This window comes from Gobio gobio (assembly GCF_949357685.1).
Source record: "Gobio gobio genome assembly, chromosome: 18".
Taxonomy (NCBI): Eukaryota; Metazoa; Chordata; class Actinopteri; order Cypriniformes; family Gobionidae; genus Gobio; species Gobio gobio.
In genome coordinates, this window is record NC_137111.1 from 32,695,601 (window position 1) to 32,711,128 (window position 15,528).

The following is a 15,528-nucleotide window of genomic DNA, read 5'->3' on the forward strand; positions in this document are numbered from 1 at the left end:
TTGTAAGGGTATGTTTAGGGTTGGGGTAGGTGTATGCGTTAATAAAACACATCTGGTAAGTAGCAAATTTATTTATTGTTATTTTATTGTGAGATTTTACCTCACCTCCGACTGTTGCCGTACCCCTTCTAGCCACAACTCTTCTTCTCCGTTTTTAGTGTATTTCTGTGGCAGAATTACAGTGCCACATACTGGCCTGGCATGTATACGACATCGTTTTGAGCCGTTTTCATGCTCTCGTGTGTACGCAGATATTTCTTGAAACGAGGAAGAAAAAAAAGATTGGATAGGGAAAGTTCTGGCTTCGTGTGGACATGGCCTAAGACAAGTCCCGTGTTGATTTGAGAGGCTAAATTGATCAAACATGCGGTTAACTCACTGTCAGCCGCTGGCCGCTTGGTCGTTACTTTAAAAAAAACGAAAACTTTAATTTAACAAACAAAAAATGCTTTAAAACATTTTCTAAATTAACTTAATAAAGAAACTAAACGAAATATAACTACTTTGACAATAAAAACAAAACTGAACTATTTTAATGGCTGCAACGATGTGTAAGCCTAATAGTGAGGATAAAAAAATAAAATAAAAAAATCACAGGGACTCAGGCCGATAGTTTTTGGTAAGCTGTCGGACACGGCCGGACTAGGGCCTAGATTTGAGGCCCGTGCAGGGCTCTAAGACTAACTACAATTAAAACACTGAACGTGCCACTTGAGCCAAACTAACGGGCGTCTCAGATCAGCAGCAGCAGCAGTCAGATCATATTCTTCACGAGAGCGAGGAGCTAAATTACAAGATGGTCGCGGGATATTTAGTTTCAAAGCGATGTAAAAGTTATTTTGAACCCGCCCCTGAATTGGCAAACCGAAAGTTCAGCCGCTCAGTGCAAAAGCACAGCAATGAGGGAAACGGTGAGGGGAAATGTTTTCACCGTCACATCCCTAACGTATAAAAAGGATAGTACATTTTGATTCTATTATTCCATTTTCCACAATGTCAAATGAACGCAGTTTAACCCAAAATGCAAGCTCAGACATAGCTTCTGCCACATAAGCTTGTGCAGTTGTGCGCTCTGGTGCAGGGAACACCAAGAAGAAGCAAATATATTTATTAAGTATAACGAGGCTATTAAAAATGGCTTGGCTATAAGATAATTGAAAAAAAGTATTGTATTTTATAGTGATTTTATAGTGCAAACATATGCAAGCACGAATGAGAGCCGGTTTGAGCGGGATGCCAGGTGTTCGCGGAAAAAGCGACAACAATGAATATTCGAATCACAAATTTGAAAATCGAATACCAACCCATCGAACGAATATTCAAATATTCTGGTCCAGCCCTAGAAAGGACATGAGAGATCTACTGAGACATCAACAGATTCTTATACTCTCTTATCTCACATGACAAGCTAGCACAGCGATCTCATTGCTTTGTACCTCATAATTTGCTTTGCAGTTTAGATTATTCTGTTTGAATGCAAACAATTTTCTTCTAATGCTTAGAAGGGCTCTTTGTAATTATCATTCTTCTTTATCAGGATATCAATGCTCATGCCTGTGTTACCGGTAAGCCCATCAGCCAGGGTGGCATCCACGGTCGTATATCTGCCACTGGTCGTGGAGTCTTTCATGGCATTGAAAACTTTGTCAATGAGGCTGCTTACATGAGCCAGCTGGGCCTGAATCCTGGGTTTGGAGACAAGACGTTTGTCATTCAGGTTTGTGCATGTCACACATAAACCACACTCAAGTTTATGATACTACGTTTGGATTTTCTTATTTCGATTAAAGGTTTTACTCATATCAAATTAGTTGGCTAAAGAATAGTTATTTATACATTGCATTGTCCAAAATGCACTGGCTGCCTAAAACTGTTGTTTTAAAACTTAATGTTTTAAGAATGATTTAGGATGTTTATCTAAAAGAGAAAAGTACCACTGTATATTTTGTACATTATCTCATGACTCTATGTCAGCACAGTATACGCTGACATGGACCATTCTGACTTTGCTTATCTAAGGACTTTAAATATTCAGTGTGTGCTTTTAGACACCCAATCAATATGCGTAAAGAATGATTAAACGAGTGTGAAACCTTCAAATGTTGTGCTTCCAGCTTATCTACTTATCACTAATTTTACGGTAACACTTTACAATAAGGTTTCATATGTTAAAATTTGTTAACTACATTAGTTAAAGTCCCCTGTAGTCCCTTAAATCTAATCTTTGATCACCAAAATTACATATTTAAAAATGTATTCCTTTGAAAAAAATGTCTTCATGCCTTAAAATAGCTCGAATGTAACTCTACACCCTTGCTTCATTTAGTGAATTCATGAATATGCCAATTAGCTCCGCCTTCACTTACTCACACCAGCTCAGAGATCCACTCGGTCAACTTCACTGTAGTAAACGCTGCACAATGGTATACTGATGAGTAGACATTGAAAAATAAGCGGTCCCACCAAGGTTTGTCACTTGTTAGGATCCCCTTGAAACGTTTCTATTGCGTTCTGTGCTATTAGCAGCGATTTTCTGTATTTGTTTGCATTGCCCGTTTGTGTATTTGGTTGCGTCGAGAGTATTTGCAGCACGTGTTGTCAAAATGATGATGTTTTCTTAATTTGCTGTTGTTTTTTCCATTTTGCGTGTGTTTTCTTCAGTTGCAGCGAGTTGAGCTCTCTCAGGCCACTTTTGCAATACTTGCCCACAGCTGAATTACAGTAGTATTTCAGTAAGACAGTAATAATGTGAGTTAGCCGGTTAGCCAGATACTTACACAATAAACACATTGTAGAGCACAGCGTCTTCTCGACATGATGCTATCCAGTATCCACAGGAATCAGCTGCAGTGTTTGAGGTGGTTCAAGTTCTTCCTGGTGTCTGCGTGCGTGATAAGTGGACGGGCAATATGCTAATGTTTCATCTTGATGTCACAACGAAACGTCTTGGGACTCATTTAAAAAACGATTTGTTTAATTGACTTACTTTTGAGAGACAATAACTTTATATACGGTGCACTTTCAGACTTTGCAGGATGTTTTCGTTCACTTAGAACTGTTACACCACACATGAAAAGTAATTTTCAAAAATCCATAATAGGGGTACTTTAACATTACTTAATGCACTGTGAACTATGAACATTGAACACATGAAGAATTGTATTACCTTTAACAGTGCTCATTTTTAGCTCATGTTAATTAATGCATTAACTAATGTTAACCAATGATATCTTGTTGTAAAGTGTTACCAATTTTACTGTATTTTGTGAGACTTCATTGTGATGTGAGAGAAATGTAAATATAATTTACAGTAATAGGGACAGGGTGCGTTTTATTTCCCAATTTAAGATGATGCCTACTTGCCTAGATGCTAATATTGATCATTCTTCAGCATGAACATGGAATACAATATACATATAAAAATATGTCTATACTGAAAATAAGTAATTTTATTCATCAGTATTTTTGCCTAAATGTGTCTAAACATAATTCAAACCACATACTGTAAATTCAAAATAGGTCAAATTCCATAAGATCAAAATATATTATGACTGAAAAAAGTAACCTAATTAATTATCTGAAAGCAATTCATATTATCTTTAACTTCTGAAGCAAATGTATTTTGTTTGATGGATGTTTAGATTTTTCACTGTAGCACACAATACTGAAATGCTGGCTGTTTTGCAGTGTATTTGTTTGTTTATCTATGTTCTTGCACTAAATTCATCAGCATTACACATTCCCTTCAGCTCAGCTGCCAGTATGAATACTATTTAATGCAGTATCCTAATTTCTGGGGTAGGGTTTTGGTAATGTGGGCCTGCACTCCATGCGTTATCTGCGCCGTAACGGAGCAAAGTGTGTGGGCATCGGAGAGCTGGACGGAAGCATCTGGAACCCTGACGGCATCGATCCCAAAGAGCTGGAAGACTATAAGCTGGTGAGTGTGAAGTTGAACTGCTTATTTCCTTTGCAGCAGAACCAGAGATCTCTTGTGGCACCGGGCAAGCATTGTAGTAATATTCTTGTTTAGCCATAGCCACAGTGTAAAAATATTCAGTGTAAGGCAGCTACCTTGTGGTCATTTATCAGTACTACACGGCAACTCTATAATCTGAATGTATTAATATAATAAATACTCTTGTTTTCCAGGCCAATGGCACTATTGTTGGCTTCCCCAAGGCCACCCCATATGAAGGCAGCATCTTGGAAGCTGACTGTAATATCCTGATCCCTGCTGCAAGTGAAAAACAGCTTACAAAGAAAAACGCCAACAATATCAAAGCCAAGGTCAGAGGTCAACAGAGCCAACCATAACAATAGTTATTTTAATGTATATAAGTTATTGATAGTGTTATGCCACTCCAGAGAAACTGCAATGAGAATATGAAAGAAAAAAAAATATTTTTCTTATTTTCACAGATCATTGCTGAAGGAGCCAACGGTCCCACTACACCTGAGGCAGACAAGATATTCCTAGAGAGGAATATCATGGTGATCCCTGTACGTTTTCCAGTCCTAAATGTTCTTTTAATATTAAATATAAATATTTGATTTACTGTAGTGGTGTAAGTGATGTCCAGAGGTGATATTTGTTTTTTATGACCCTACAAATTTGATTAAATGATCAAAATATGAGGAAAGTATTTGATAGGTTTTAAATATAAAGGAAAAAAACAAAACACTAAACTTAAGGTTAAGGTATTTATCTGACAAAATTATTTAGCAAAAAAGACAAACTATAGCTAGAGATTTTATTTTACTATGCATGCATGCATAAATGCATAGAAATGCATAGAAAAACAAAAAGCTCAGAGGAAAAAGCATAGACTACAGCATAATCAGTTATACAAATTTTATTGGTTCTCTCTTGTTTTTGTTTTTGCATTTGTTCATAATTTCTTTGTATGACAGCTTGGCCAAATATTAGTCTACACAATTTGGCATGTTTCATTGCGTTATAACAAATATAATAATTGAGTCCAAGCACAACTATGTATGATTACAAAATCTTGAACACTTTTACAAAAAAATAAATTCATAAAAAGTTGAAGATGTCAATTTTCCTAAGCTGGACATCACTTTTGGTCAATACTGTGTGTGTGTGTGTGTATGTGTGTGTGTATATGTGTGTGTGTATATATATATATATAATATATAATATATTTCATGTTTATTTTAATACATTTTTGCCCTTGTTTATAAACTTCTTTGATCTTGCCATGAAAATAAAAATAAATAAATACATGTTTAAATATTAATTTCCATAAATAGGACATGTACCTGAATGCTGGAGGTGTGACGGTCTCCTACTTTGAGTGGCTGAAGAACCTTAACCATGTCAGTTATGGAAGACTGACCTTCAAATACGAAAGGGACTCAAACTACCATCTCCTTAGTAAGTCAAAAATTTGTTTTCTAGAAAATGTGATGTATAGTCATGCAGTAAAAAAAAGCAATGCTACATACATGGTCAACAAACTGAAGTGTTTGCAGATAGAAATCTCTCTAGCATGAATGGTATAATTGTTTACAAATCAGTTACTGCTCTTACCAGTGCCGCCACTCCCACCACGTGCATCACGCGCTGCGCGTAGGGCACCAAGTGCTGAGGGGGGCACCGCAAGAAAATGCCCCCCCCAGCTCTACAAAGTAACGAACACCGCAACCGCGGGCATCATAAAGTAATTACGCTTAGGGCATCAAGACGGCCACCAGCGGGACTGGCTCTTACTGATGATCAGTTAATTTAGTTCTCTAGAAGGGCTTGTTTTCCATTTTCAAATTGCGCTACACTAGGTTATGTTACTAGGTTAGGGTGCACTCGGCTAGAATAGGTCATGTGGTATTTTTGTTCACTTTGTTTATTCTGCTCCCACAAGCAAATACAATGGCACTGCTGCCCCCTTGAGAAGATCTGGGCATGTAAACACATAGAAACGCACATAAACACAAACATGTGCTCTGTCCCGCCTTTCATCTGACTGGCCTAAAATGACCTCAGATTCACTGCTAGTCAGATGGTACAGTTAGATAGAACACAGAGGCAGACAGAAACAGGGGAAGAGACAGACAGATACTGTCAATACTGCCTGTCCAGAAATCCTCAAATTTCTAATGCAATTTCTTACGACGTGTGAAACGCGTATTTAGTGTATTCATATACTGATACCATCACCATATTATATTGCACCCTTTATGAAATATTTAACTTGTATTTAATATTTAATATCAATATTTAAATCAGTCACATATTTGAACCCCAGAGAAGCTGTAGGAGAGAATAAGCTTTTTGTTTAGGGAAAAATAGCATTATAAATCCATGTGTCAGTTTGCTCACTCCTAATGGGGATCTAATGTGTCTTTTGGCAGTGTCTGTCCAGGAGAGTCTGGAAAGGAAGTTTGGGAAACATGGTGGAGCCATACCTATTGTTCCCACATCTGACTTTCAAGACAGAATTGCTGTGAGAATAAATGCAAAATCTCTTGTCACATAATAATATTAACCATTTAAAATTAGACTACTAGACCTTTTATAAACTTGTTTTTCTCATCTGCTAGGGAGCTTCTGAAAAGGACATTGTTCATTCTGGTTTGGCTTACACAATGGAGCGATCAGCCAGAGTAAGTATATATACATATCTAAATATCTGTTTAATTTATTTATTTATATATTATATAAAAATGGCCACACTTTAGATTATGGTCAATACCTAATTACTGCTTATTAATAATTAGTAAGGTAGTTGTTAAGTTTAGGTATTGGGTAGGAATTGAGTAGGATTAATGGATGTAGAATATTGTCCTGCAGAATAAGGCATTAATAAGTGCTTTATAAGTACTAATAAACAGCCAATATCCTAGTAATACGTATGCTAATAAGCAACTAGTTAATAGATAGTAAGAATTGGACTATAAACATAAAAACATATATGATTCCTTTATTCATTTATACATGCTATTATATATATCTCATTTAGTTCAAATTAGTAATACTGATCATTCTTTCTTCAATAAAACTGCAGATTTTTTTTTATTTTCATCTTTAAGTCATATAATAAATTTAGCATTTCACTACACCTGTCAGTCACAGTGAGATGTTAGTTCTTCTGACAAATCTGACCCTGTCAGGTAGACTGACAGATACATTTAATCTGCAAAATTATCAATGATAATTACTCGTTAGTCGATTAATTGTTAACTTCCCTGATTATGGTTGTGAGATGGTATCGAACATTTCTACATGAAAGTTTAATATGCCCCTCCAGGACAATCCTTTCTGCCTTTTTGAACAAACAGATAATCTTACCTGTTACACACCTAGCAACAGCTTTTGTGTAAGACTGGGATCTGGTAACCCGAGATCAGCATCTGTTTGTTGATGTGCTTTTGTTTCTGTCAGTCATTTGTTTCTGAGATCCACACCCAATTTGTGATTTTAAAGCATTAGTTAGAGGATTTGCTCAGTCCAGTATCCCCATAACCCCACACAATTATTGTGTAAAATTGTTTATTAGACTGTTAAATAAAGCTATTTGATTTATTATTTTCCATATTACCGGTAAATAGAATATAAGTTTATAATCAACATTTCGATATCCATCTTGGATTATTTTCTCACTGTGCTCATCACATTGTATTCTTATATTGGCTTCTCCATAAAGGATACATGTGATGCTGCCCTAGAATTTGATCAAAATTAGGTGTTGTCGGAGGCAGCATAATTAAGATGCCTTTTAGAAAAATATTCACTTTGAGAGTACAAGTATGATGCCTTAAAATGCTGTCTCTGGAGGCAGCATACTAATTTGTCTGTGTTTGGGCTAGTCTGATGTATGAAGAGCCTGTGTGATGTAAAATGCTGCTTCAGAAGTGATCAGATTGTTCACATAAATCATCTTTTGTCCTTTTTTAGCAAATCATGCGCACAGCCAACAGGTATAACCTTGGGCTGGACCTGAGGACAGCTGCCTATGTCAACGCCATTGAGAAAGTCTTCAAAGTGTACCATGACGCTGGCCTTACCTTCACATAGACGGTTGTATTATTCACCCGACTCTGTATAGTCTGCACAGACCTGAGTTATATCACTTAACCCCTCTTCACGTTTACATTTTATACGTTCAAATATATATGTCATTTCATTTATGCATGTGGTTACCAATATGCAACTTTAGAAGCTTCTGTTCTTGTCTAGTTCATCATCCTCTCAACTCTTCATGGCTTTTAGAAAAGCCTATAAGCCAAAGCCCCTTTAATTCACTATCTTTGTCACATCTCAGAGCATAGCGTAATGTCTTGCAAAGAAACACCAAAAATCAACAACAATGTACCTTATTTTAGAGCTACAGTATTCCAACGCTTTGTAATGTTTTCTTCAGGCTATGTGTTAATGAAGAAGTTACTACAAACATTAAGCCTTAGTCACAGCCAAACACTTGCACACTGTTGTTCCTCAGACCAGTTTCTAGAATTTCTAGTTGGTTACTTTTTTCCTCCCACCTGTTTTGACAAAAATATGGATGGGATGCAGGATGAATCTCAGGCTTTTTATATGTTACCAAAATATTGCACATAAATCTCTGGTTTTGCTGTTCTTTGTAACGGTTTTCAGTGATAACCCAAAGCCTTCCTTTAAAATGGGTAAATGTGTTTAGTTTCTTAACAATATGCAAATGGTAGGGCATATATTTGGGAGCAAATGTTTATTTTCATCATAATATTATCATTTAATATGAATTAGCCTTTGAAAAAAAGACTTTGTATTGCCTTTTTAAATGGTCTAAAATTAATAAAATGTATACGAAAATGTGCAGTGTGTCAGCTGATTTACTGGGATCATTTCAATTGTCCTTTGAAATGTTTAAAATTTTTGACTAAATACAATGTGATTTTCCAACCAATATTATGGCAAACTAAGCAATTAAGGCAATATTAGTTCATTTAAATGATAAAGTAAGAGATTTTTTTCAGTAATAAAAACCTTTTTCGGCTTTATTCACTCAGCATCTTATCACAAGGTATTATTAAAAACAAAAAACATGCTAAATAAACTTATTTGAACAAAATGCATAATATGGATGTAATTTTTTCTTCTTTTTATTTTTAGTAGTGGTTGTACATAAGATATTGAAGAGACATCAAACTATTTATATGAGTAACACAGTCCATGACACTAGGACATTTTTCTGATGTTCGTCAGCTGGAAACCTCAGCCAAAGAGATTTTTCCCAAATGCCAGAACATCATTTCTCACCAAACTTATTAGCAAGTGCATGGTTGAAACCTAATCAAACACAAAATATGAATATGTTATTATATTTGTGTATGGTGGATTTACGTTTTTGTAATGTTCACTATGAAATATTAGAATCATCAGGTTTTGACTTGTGATCTCTAGAAGTTCAAACATAAAAATATATACTATAATTTTGTTTTGCTAAGAAGGATGAGCAAACTCACTGCTGTCTGCATTGCCTCCTCCTGCACTGATGGCTCCTCCTGGGTTTTCTGCCTTTTCCTTTGGTTTCTTGTCCTTATCCTCTTTACTTGGGAGAATACCTTCCATGCCCCAAGTCTCATTGGTTTCCTGTTTCTTTCCAGTAAGTTTTCCCTTCACCTTTCTTTTAGCCTCAGCAGCTAGGAGAATTAAACAGGAATGCTATTTAAAGGTATATGACAATTTTTTGTAGTCCAGTTTCACACACCACACACTCCCATCAGATTGTGGCCAAAAAGTATAGTTTTTTTTTCTTCTTATGTCTAAAAATAAAGAGTCTTGGATAGTATTCTAACTTTAGCTAGTGTGTAATGTTGCTGCTTGAGCATAAACAACATCTGCAAAGTTACAACGTTCAAAGTTTAAAGCAAAGGGAGATATTTGCTTTTAAAGAAATCAATTTCTAAGAACTACAGCAAACGGCCAGTAGGCGACTACACACATTCCTCCAGGGTTGGTGACATCACCAGCAGGCACGTACAGAGGGGGGGGGGCTTTGGGTGCTCGAGCCCCTGCCCTTTTTCAAAATGAATCAAAAGTGCCCCTCTCAGACAAATATCAATGATAATATCGTGGTCAATAAAACTAAATAAATGTGATTATTATAACATGACAATGTATACAATAGTAACGAACGGCTCAAAAGTCAGACAATTTCTGTTGAGGCGTTGCTATAACGCGTTGCTATGGGTTGCGTGCGTTTTGATTGACAGCTGATTTTCCACTGTTCGGAAACGGCTCTCGAGCCAAATATGTTCCTTTCAGAGAGTTTGTGGCCTCGCGGGAAAAAAGTAAACCAATTTTTTTTTTCATCCATAATCAGAGTTAACGTGTTGATTTAATTACAAATCTATATATTATATAATTTAAAGTATTACACAATTCACCAATGCCCGTTTGTCATGTATATACACCAACCAATCGTGATCTGGCAAAGCAAGTTCAAATTCCATTGGGCGATGTGAAGCGGTCATTTTGTGTTCTTATTCATAAATCGGTTGAAAATTACATGGACAGACGAACTAACGTTTGTGGAACGATTTCCTTCGGTTTGTCTCATTTTATAAATTGCATCACTGACTAAATGGATTTTAACTGACAACAAACAAAACCATGCAGCAGCAAAAGTCGCATTAATTGTACGTGTTAAATGGTTACGTGAAAGGACTTTATTAGCTATATTACCATTTTTGAATATTATGCAGCATTATGAAAGAACTCTCTTATGTTCATCAAGCCTGCATTGATAAAAAACAGCAATATTGTGAAATATTATTAAAATAATGGTTTTCTATTTTAAAATAATTTAAAATATAATTTATTCCTGTGATCACAGCTGGATTTTCAGCATCATTACTCTTCAGTGTCACACGATCTTTCAGAAATCATTCTAATATGAGGATTTAATGTCAATGATGGAAACTGTGATACTCTTTTCAAGATTCTTTGATTAATAAAAAGTTAAAAAGAATATAATGTAATAATATTTCACAATATTAGGCTACTGTTTTTTCTGTATTTTTGATTAAATAAATGCAGGCTTGATGAGCATATATATATGAGGCCATTTTGTATCGCGGCGCTGTTGTGGTATAGTTAGGCTGGAGTGTTGTTGCCGCGATGCCGAGGAAACGCTGTTATTTTCATCCGCATTGCAGGTCTGGGGTACTTGCTTTGTTCAGCCTTACTTGGGACAGGGGTGCGTTGCAGAGCGTTTAACATACAACATGTTATATGCACGTGTGTATGAGACAGAAGGGAACAGGCGCGTGCGGGGCTCCCGCAGCACATCTCACGGAGGAAAACTTCCACAATCTTCGTCAGCTGCGTGAGACAAACGCGGCCAGTGTGTGAATGCACGACGCGCGCGGGGCTCCCTCCCGCAGCACATTTCACGGAGGAAAACTTCCACAATGTTCGCGAGTTCAATGCAGGATATGCACAACGGCTTGTCCTGAAAGCTGGATTTACAAACAGAAGCTGTTTACGGGCCACAACCTGTAAGTCTGATTTATTTTTCATCGATGTGTTTTCCTGTAATAGGTTGTAGCAAGGAAGTAAACAGATGACAACGCTGTTCTGCAAACCAGTCTGTTAAATGCTCATTCATACTTAACATTATCCGACGAACACCTAACATTACAAACACTAACGTTAAAATCTCAACAGCGAACTTGGCATTAGTGTAAATGATTCTTTGATTAGAGCTTTTATGTATTGTTTATCTACAGGCTTGCTAAACATGGTTCTGTGTGTGATTTGGCTAACTTGCCAGTAAAGTCAGTGTTTAGTGTTTGGTGTGGGTTAATAGTTCTTGCGACAGATATTTGGCTATAATCGTTCTAAAAATACAAAAGTAACAGAGCCATTCAGTAGCGATCACTATAGTTCCGCAGTCTTTACTCTTGAGGAATGAACAGGTTGAACAGGTTCTGCTCGATCATCTTCACTAAAATGTTCTGGGTCTGATTCGGGCTCAGATTGGTATGGTTTTATTGACGCCATTGTTTCTAATACTACCAAAGCACAGTCTACCGGTAAAGGTAAGCGGCGTGACGTTTCCGATAAACGTGCACTGCGGTTAGCGAATCACAACACACTGGACCAGCAAACCAATCTGAGCCCACTGCGTATTTTTGAGGGACTGGCTTCATACAACCCGGAAAGCATCAGACCGTTTTACAAGGAGGGACAGAGCAGTGTAGAATAAAGGTCAAATATATGAAAAATAATGCTTTTTTTTTTTTTAAACGAAGCATGAACACATGTTACAGTGCACCCCACAAACACAATCAAGCCTTCAAAAGAGTGTGTTTTACCACCCCTTTAATGCCCGTTCTTGCTTCACACCTTATAAGGAGTGGCATGACTAATGGGCTGACTGCATTCTCAAGAAATATTTCATCTTTTTTTAGAGAACAAACACTGCTAGTTTATAGGTAGGATTAAAAGTATAAACTGGAAAAGGTGAAACATTATATTTCCATTACATGTCCAGAGAGTTTGTTTTTTTCGTATTGAGATATTATTATATTATTGTATTAATATTTTGAATTTTTTATTTTTACGTTTCATTTTAGTTTGTTGAAGTATTTGTATTTTCTGTTTTGTTTTTTAAATACATTGTAACGAGGTTTGTACGTGTGGGAAGAAGGAGGTGGGAACCGGCGAACAATAAACATACTTTTAATAAAATAACTGAACACAAAATGAAAGTAAAAGCGGCAGCCCCTCACGGACGACTGCCGCACACATACATAAACAAAACATAAATAAAACACAAATTAAAATCCTCCTCTCTCGTCCTTCACTGTCGTCGCTCCTCCTTTATACTCCCGGCAGTCCTCCGTGAGACACGAGGCTAATGCGGCACGCAGCTGGCGCTCATCATCATAATAATGACCGCGGCCTCGTCCCGCTCTCACAGTCCCTCAGCCTCGCTGCTCGCCACATACATCTATATAGTTTTTATTCATATTTCAGTTTTGGTTCTTTTTTTTTATCTAGTTAAACTAAATGAAAATGACAAATGACTAGCTGACTAACTTTTTAATATTTTATTTCACTTCAGTTAACATGTTTTTAGTTTTATTTTGACTTAACTAGTTTTACTTTGAGTATAATAACCATAATAATCGCCCTGAAAGTTAGATTAAATTATTATTTGTTTACTTGAGCCAATAGTTTTAAGTAAAATCTCAGAAAAAAAATCTCATCTATAGTTTTATCATCAATTATTTTCAATTTTGAAAGTAATATAAAACTCAAAAATACTTGTCTTTGTAAATGAGGACACAAAACAAGGACGCATAAAAAGTACAAAAACTTTACATGTAAAAATAGTTTGAAAGTGTCTTTAAGCTTCTCCCACAGAAGGAACTCACCTGCTTTATCCACATCCAGGTGGACAGTTGTATCTCCTGGTTTATTACCCAAAAATGCTGAAAGGTAAGACATGTTTCTAGAGTGCGCAGTTGGTGATGTTTGCAAGAGCGTGTGTATCTGTCAGTGTTTTGGAGCTGAAGATGCTTGAGATTTTATTTGGCTGCAGCTCCATGAAAGTATGTCAGGGATGTGTGTGCCCATTGGCTACTGCGGCTTAGGTGGAGTAGAAAGATGTCAACAAAGAGAACAGCAAGCCTGATTGACTGGTTTGCCCAGTGTCATGCCTCATCATCAGGCAGGGTTTCAGCAGAACTCTATTTTCTTAAAATAAGAGCATATAGTCATTTAATTATGTAATTTAAATGTATATTATTTCTGTATTATTTTACACTATTTTTTATTATTTCTTGATTTCATTTTATAAGTCAGGGGAAAGGGAGATAGTTTGGGAGGTACACTGTAAAATCCAACAGTGATTCTGACTAACACTTTTTAGTTAACTTTACTTAGTGTCTTAACTCAATTGAAAAAATCTAGTGATCTGTACTATTCACATACTATTCCTTGTTTACTCAGAAAAAACAAGTTAAGATTAATTGATTGGTTTGAGTGCCATTTTGGTAAAGAAAAAAAAAAAACTTACCATTATGGGGATAAGTGTTCACTTCGGTTGAGCACTTGGAACATTTATATTATTAAATCTCTCTTTCTGATGCAGCGATGCAACAAGAAATCACAGTTATTTGGTTTCAAAGGAAGAGAAGTAATAAATAGGTTGCTTTTAAAAGTTGACCTAGCTTCTGACTGAATAATTAACTATAGTTAATGAGTCAGAAATTAAGATCATCTTTTAAAATTAACCTATGTAATATTTCCCTTTGTCATATAACGATCATTTACAATTGTATTGCTAACACTTACGTCATAAACACCTGTGGAACTTTTAAATGAGTTGATATAATCCCTCTATATTTGTAACAATATCTTGCAGCTGATCATGCTTGAGTCACACACAGACTTCAACATTCAGCATGCAAAACACAACAATGGTAACATCTATGGTAGCTAAACTAAGTCAAGAGTAAGCCTAAATTAAAAGATCAAGTACTCTCTACAGTTCTTTTTTAGCCACTAGAACTCTTGTGTAAGTGAACTATACAAATTCAGCATTTGTTAGCACAACATACAATTCCTATTTCACTTTACTTGGTTTTTTTAAGGCAATCGGTTTGCATGCTTTTTTCAAGTAAGTCTAACTAATTCGATTTTACAGTGTATGTTCAGGGTTGATAGATTTTGTTGTGGCCATTCCTGATTTTGGTTGCGTTGTTTATGTTTTGTTATAAATGACTTTCCTCTGAGCAAGAGGAAAATGATGGGCTGATAGACTTCTCTGTCTCCTCCCATAGCTGGAATGTGGAAAAAGCTGAATGGCTCGATAACGCATGCAGAACATGAAAGCTTCATAAAAGCTGACATTCTGGCTGAGGCACAATGTTTCTATGTAGCATTATAATGGCAATATGGGATGTTAGCTGTATGTCATGAAGTCTTTGTTTGTTAATAAAATGCATATTTAATTGGATGTGCGGGTGCGCCGGGAACAGGTAGGGGAAGAGCGGGAGGGGTGTTCAGATCTGAAATCTGGGTACTTCTGTTCTTGTCTAGTTCATCATCCTCTCAACTCTTCATGGCTTTTAGAAAAGCCTATAAGCCAAAGCCCCTTTAATTCACTATCTTTGTCACATCTCAGAGCATAGCGTAATGTTTTGCAAAGAAACACCAAAAATCAACAACAATGTACCTTATTTTAGAGCTACAGTATTCCAACGCTTTGTAATGTTTTCTTCAGGCTATGTGTTAATGAAGAAGTTACTACAAACATTAAGCCTTAGTCACAGCCAAACACTTGCACACTGTTGTTCCTCAGACCAGTTTCTAGAATTTCTAGTTGGTTACTTTTTTCCTCCCACCTGTTTTGACAAAAATATGGATGGGATGCAGGATGAATCTCAGGCTTTTTATATGTTACCAAAATATTGCACATAAATCTCTGGTTTTGCTGTTCTTTGTAACGGTTTTCAGTGATAACCCAAAGCCTTCCTTTAAAATGGGTAAATGTGTTTAGTTTCTTAACAATATGC

The 15,528-nt window shown here is 36.3% G+C and overlaps 1 protein-coding gene across 1 annotated transcript in view; it reads left to right on the top strand.

Moving 5' to 3' along the window:
- The window catches only part of glud1a (glutamate dehydrogenase 1a), a 17,541-nt gene extending 8,470 nt beyond the window's left edge, over positions 1–9,071 (top strand). Inside the window, exons 6-13 of the mRNA XM_079842994.1 lie at positions 1,538–1,717; positions 3,803–3,940; positions 4,153–4,290; positions 4,423–4,503; positions 5,275–5,398; positions 6,373–6,464; positions 6,562–6,624; positions 7,916–9,071. Coding sequence (XP_079699120.1) covers positions 1,538–1,717; positions 3,803–3,940; positions 4,153–4,290; positions 4,423–4,503; positions 5,275–5,398; positions 6,373–6,464; positions 6,562–6,624; positions 7,916–8,035 — 936 coding nt within the window. The 3' untranslated portion in view covers positions 8,036–9,071. The remainder of the gene's footprint in view (positions 1–1,537; positions 1,718–3,802; positions 3,941–4,152; positions 4,291–4,422; positions 4,504–5,274; positions 5,399–6,372; positions 6,465–6,561; positions 6,625–7,915) is intronic.
- The last annotated feature ends 6,457 nt before the right edge of the window (positions 9,072–15,528 follow it).